Source organism: Trichechus manatus, unplaced genomic scaffold (genome assembly GCF_000243295.1).
Source record: "Trichechus manatus latirostris isolate Lorelei unplaced genomic scaffold, TriManLat1.0 scaffold00026, whole genome shotgun sequence".
Classification (NCBI taxonomy): Eukaryota; Metazoa; Chordata; class Mammalia; order Sirenia; family Trichechidae; genus Trichechus; species Trichechus manatus.
Window position 1 is genome coordinate 10258516 of NW_004443962.1, and position 6007 is coordinate 10264522.

A 6007-nucleotide genomic window follows, 5' to 3' on the forward strand; every position below is an offset into this window, starting at 1 on the left:
GTGCTTTGAAGGAGAAAAACAACTTACCAGATATTTGGAATAATGCCCAGGCGGAGACCTTAAAAATAAACCACTGCAAGTCCTCAGGGCTGCTGCAGTCCTGTTTGTCTTTGTGTGTGTCTGTCTTTTTTGTTCATTTCGCCGCCCAAAAACTGCTACACGCCATTGTCCCTGTGGTCGCTTACGGCCCATCAGGCACCCCCAGCGTGTTTCAGGATGCACATGTTGCAGTGGGGCCCCCTTCCTTACCGTGCCTTCCCCACTACTGCAGAGCCTGCAGGGGTTGGGGGGTGGTGGTGGTGGTCAGGGGGTCCCTGCCGCCTCTGGAACAGCAGGGGCCCGCCATCACCTGGCCGTGCTCCAAGACTCAGAGCAGACCCCCGTGCCTCACCTCTCCACCAGTCCCGGAGACCGCCTCAGTGGCAGGCAGCTCCTGGACCTGTGGGCAGGTAAGGCTCGGCCACCTGGGCCCAGCGGAATCTATGGAAGTGGCAGAGAGGCCTCTTTGGAAGAAGAAACTTCTGAGCCCTTTGCACGACTCCTGCAGCCCTGGCTCCCACCACCTGCTCGTGACTCAGCTGCCCCTGCCTCCTGCACGATCCCTGCCCACCTTTCTTGCCCCTGGCCTGGCCAGGCTCCTCTGTCCGACCTGGGTAATGTGAACCACCAGTGACCTGCATGGCCTCACGACCCCTCACAAACCTCACCCTTCTCCTTCCCCTCTCGCCTTGGCTCCTCGTTAATGCACAAAATAGTCGGATAGTAGATTTTTTACTATTGTCATAAATGGAAAATGTCAATAACGAGATAGCCGATAAGTAATGAGTAGGTGTAAACATGTTATTAGGCCGATTAGCTGGGATGTCCCTCCCATGAATACATGACCCTAAACCTCCAAATCAAGGAACAAAATTCCTTGAGGTTTTTGGTTGTACATAAGCAGCTTCATCAGCGGCTCCTTTTTTTTTTTTTTTGTATGTAAGTATACCTGTCACACAACTTTTGCCAGTTCAACTTTTTACAGGTGTACAACTTATTGACAGCAATTAGGATAATTGGCTGTGCAACCCTACTCTTAATGTGTTTTTTCCATCACCAGTGATAGAAAAATTTAAAACTTTTGCTCATCAAAAGACTTTACTAAAAAAGTGAGAGACAAGCTACCAACCAGGTGAATAGCTTTGGAAACCATTTATCCAATAAGAATCTAACAACCAAATTATATATAAAACTTCAGCAACAACAAAAAGACAAATAATCATAAAATGGGCAAGGACTTGAATAGACATTTCACCAAAGAGGACATTCAAATGGCCACCAAACACAGGAAAAGATGCTCAGCGTCATTAGCCATCAGAGAGATGCAAACCAAAACCACAATGAGATATCATTTCACTCCCAATAGGATGGCTAAGGAGCCCTGGTGGTGCAGTGGTTAAGAGCTTAGGCTGCTAACCAAAAGGTGAGCAGTTCAAATCCACCAGCTGCTCATTGGAAACCCTATGGGGCAGTTCTACTCTGTCCTATAGGGTCACTATGAGTTGGAATCAACTCGATGGCAACAGATTTGGTTTTGAGTATTTTTTAGGATGGCTAAGATTAAAAAAAAAAAAAAAGAAGAAAATAACATATGTTGGCAAGGATGTGGGGAAATTGGAACCCTTATCCATTGCTGGTGGGAACGAAAAATGTTACAGCCGTTGTGGAAAACAGTTTGGCAGTTCCTCAAAAAACTAAAAATAGAACTACAATATGACCCAGCAATTCCACCTCGAGGTATAACAAAAGATTTGAAAGCCGGGACTCAAACAGAGACTTGTATACCAATGTTCACTGCAATGCTATTCACAATAGCCAGAAAGTGGAAACAACCTAAATGCCCATCAACAGATGAATAGATAAAATGTGGTACACACGCACAATGGACTACTACTCAGCCAGCAGGAGAAGTAAAGTCTTGATACATGGTACAGTGTGGATGGAGCTGGAAGACATTATGCTGAGTGAAATAACTCAACCACAAAAGGACAAATATTGTATAACCTTGCTTATATAAAAAGACAAGAAAACGCAAATGTATAAAAACCAGTAGGGTCGCTATGAGTCAGAATCGACTTGACGACAACAGGTTTGGTTTCGTTTTGGTTTACCAGGGGCTGGAGGGAGGGAGAAAGGGGAATCAGTTAATGGTGATGGAAAAATTGCATTGATTAAGGGTAGGGTTGCATAGCCGTTTATTCTAAGTGCTGTCAATAAGTTGTACACTTGTAAAAAGTTGAACTGGCAAAGTTGTGTGATAGATATATTTACAACAATGACAAAAAGAGTAGTTGCTGAGGCTGCCTATGTATAACCAAAAAAACTCATGGGATTTGGTTCCTTAGTTTGGAGGTTTAGGGTCATGATTCCATGGGATATCCCAGGTAATTGGCCTGATAACATGTTAGTGTTTCTGTTCTATCTCCTAGTTCATTGTGTAGTGCCTAGGGTCTTAAAAGCTTGCAAGCAGGCACCCAAGGCACAATTGGTCTCTATTCGCCTGGAGCAACAGAGGAAAAGTCAGGAATAGGAGGAGGATATGGAATATGTGGCTAACTGCCTCCATGAACAACTGTCTCCTTTGCCATGAGACCTGAAGAACTGGATGGTGCCCAGCTACCATTACTGAACATTTTAATCAAAGATTCTATAGAAGAATCCTGATCAAAAGGGGGGAAATACAGAACAGAATTTCAGATTCTAAGGGACTTCAGACTTTCTGGAGCCATGGGGGCTGGATTAACCCCTGAAACTATTGCCCTGAGATAATCTTTAAAACTTAACCAAAAAAATTCCCTAAAGTCTTCTTAAAACCAAACAATAGTTTAGTTTAACTAGTAAAAAACGTCTGCCTTGAGCATTAAGCGCTTTTAGAACTATCTATATGGGATCAATTAGATGCACCAATGGGCCCAAACATAGCAACGATTGTGAGGATTGCACAGGATTGGGCAGTATTTTGTTCTGTGGTAGAGTGTCCCTATGAGTCAGAAGTGATTCGACAGCACCTAACAACAACAACATATGGGATCAAATGACAACAGCAACTTGAAATATTAGATAGGAACCTTAGGGGGCAGTAAGTTTATGTTAATGGGGAAGGAACAATTCCGAAAAGGAGGGTGAGAATGGTTGCACGACTCAAAGAATGTAATCAGTATCACTGAACTGTACATTGTAGAAACGGTTTAATTGGTTTATGTTTTGCTGTGTATATTCTCAACAACAACAAAATTAAATTAAAAAAGAATATCAATGTTTCAGAAATTTATGGTGACATGAGTAGAATCTAAAATCTAATTATCATAAAAAATTATAATTCTGGGTGAAAAAATGTGATAGGAAGTGAATGAAAATGTGTTTATACAGGACCATGGTACCACTTATTTCCACCATTAAGAAACTCCATTTCAAGAGAAGACTTACCTTCAGTATTTTGAAGTTTGAACAGGTCTGATTAAACTTCCCTGCCACAGTGTTGTATTCTGGATGAGTAGGCTGTAGCTCCACCAAACAGGATGATTGCTGCTTCATATCACTCCAGTTCGCAGGGATCTCGACTGCAAAGCATACATTTGAGGACCCCCTCAAACTTGGAAGGCTCGTCTACATAGTTCACATTCCTGGTATGCTTTGAAAAACTAAATATCATATATGTTCTTGCTTACAATCTCCTAATTCTATCTGTTGAACAACTGCCTTATCTTTCTACTAGAATGTTTTCCAAAATGTGGACCACAGACAATTGACATCAGAACCACAAGGAATGCTTGTTTAAAAAAAAAAAAAAAAAAAGCCCCACAGATCTATTGACTCTCTGGCAGGTGGAGCCTGGGTATCTGTATCTTAATAAGTTTTGATCATGCTAAGATTTGAGAACTGCTGGTGTAATATAACTCAGCTGCATATTCTGTTCAGTCTCTAATTATCAGAAGTTAATAATAAATTATTTCCCTACAATGTTTTAAATAAATAGCCACTATTGTTTTGTTTACAATTACATGGGTTTTGCTAGAACTCACAATCACCACCACAATTTACTTGTTTATTATTCTTCACAGTGTCCTTAAGAGTTGAGTGACTGATAGGTTGTGGTGGCAGCTCTGTCCACTCCTCTGCTAAGCAGGATGCTAGATTTGTCATTTCCCCAGGACTGCTCAGAGTCTGAGGAATTAATTCCCACTGAAATCACAAGAGCGGAATATAGTGTACTGGAAGCCAATTCACTAGTTTTCATTGGGGTTCAAAGGCAAGAATGGCTATACAAGACAGGCATTCCTGTCCTGGGGAACAGATCCAGTCAGAGAATCCAAAGGCTGCCTCCTGATGTGTGTGTCATGGAACCTAATGTTCAGGGCAAAGGAGACTTCTGGGAGAAGTTCCCACAGGCTCCTGATCCTCCCTGGGGCATCAATCACAGACCCAGATAGTGCCTACTGCCTGAGCAGCCTGTCCTCTCCATTTCCTGCCCTTTTGCCCTTTTGTTCTAGAAGACAGTGGGCCACTATTCTTTTAAGCCCATGGCTTTACCTCCCCTGACTGAAGCAGCTATTACCTCCTCAGCAGAACTGACTCTGGGAAGCTTGTAAAACCATAGAGGTGGGAACAGATGCAAGGTTTGGCTGTTGTTACCATTAAGATGGTCGTTCTTAGGCTGTTGGGCATGTCCAAGCCATATTTTCCAAGCCATAAACATAAGTTCCTTAGGCTCACAGACCAAGTTTTTAAATGTATTCTATAAGGCTTACTTGAATTTTATTTAGTAAAATTTTAATGTAGGTATAAAAAAGTCAAAAGTAGATGTAAAATAATGGATGACAAGCGTGGGAGTTTAACTCACCTTCAGATTTCATGACACGCTGAACAGGTAGACTGTATCCCCTTGCATCTGTAGCAGTGTTTGTGTGCAAGTCCACTGTGTAGCTCTGATTATTAATTTTGATATCAATTGTCCTTTGCTTTGCTTTCCTTGCATTCTCTAATTGCAGATTTGTTATTCTGTCAAAAGGATAAAAACTGTTCTTGTCATTATATTGCCATTCTATAAATTCACTGATACAATCAGCCTGAGATTCCTGTTCTTTGCACACTCTAACTCTCTTGATCATTTCCTCAACCGCACTTGTTGCCTTCATCACATCTTTGCTAATTCCTGAAACTTCAATCAAAGGTTTCTTAGGATCCAGGGAGATTTTAATGTTGGAGCTCTTCTGCAGTTTATTCAATTCCTGATATTCCTTTTCATCAAAGTTTCTGATGCACTCATCTTCACTGGTATAAGTAGACTGTTCTTTTTCAATCAGATGCTGTATCCAGGAGATAGTGCTTCCCACATGTTTTTCATCTTCACCACACACCTGAAAAATTGCTGATTCTATTTTCTTTTCCAAAACCAAAGAAGCTTGTTTTTTGGGAGCCTGCCATGATGAATTAAAAAATGCTAAAAAAGAAAAAGAAGATGAAGTATTTTGCATGTGACATCATTATTAGGAACATGGATTTCATAGAAATGAACAACTTACCTTTCAATTTAGTTATCATCGATTGTCGGGGAGAAGTCTGAGACCCTTCTCTGTTTTTCATGTTGGCATAAAACACATTCAGTACTTGAGGCAGAAGGATAACAACTTTAACTTGTTTCACAGAGTGGACTGAACCTTTCTGGATCCTGTCTTCAATGGCATCCATTATGGCTTTAGCAACCTTATCTGGGTCTTGGTTGGCACTCCCTAGAAAAGCAAATAATAAAAATGACTCAGAACAAAACAAAAGACCCAACTGGAAAAAGCTGAGGGATAAATGAGGGATTCCAATTCTGACAGAATAGATGCCCACTCCCCAACTCTTTCATCACTGTTAAATTTTCTAGCAATACCTCAGCAAACAGTTCTCAAGTCTTAGATGTAATAGGGAAGTTTTGGTCCAGGGTGTCAGGAAGCCAACAGCCCAGCAATGAGCAAGGGACCCT

At 41.5% G+C, this 6007-nt stretch overlaps 1 protein-coding gene across 1 annotated transcript in view; it reads right to left on the reverse strand.

Moving 5' to 3' along the window:
* The window catches only part of PARP14 (poly(ADP-ribose) polymerase family member 14), a 62539-nt gene that overhangs the window by 18209 nt on the left and 38323 nt on the right, over positions 1 to 6007 (reverse strand). Inside the window, exons 13-15 of the mRNA XM_023728680.1 lie at positions 5562 to 5768; positions 4880 to 5479; positions 3466 to 3599 (exon numbers count right to left, since the gene is read on the reverse strand). Of these exons, the coding sequence (XP_023584448.1) occupies positions 3466 to 3599; positions 4880 to 5479; positions 5562 to 5768 (941 nt within the window). The remainder of the gene's footprint in view (positions 1 to 3465; positions 3600 to 4879; positions 5480 to 5561; positions 5769 to 6007) is intronic.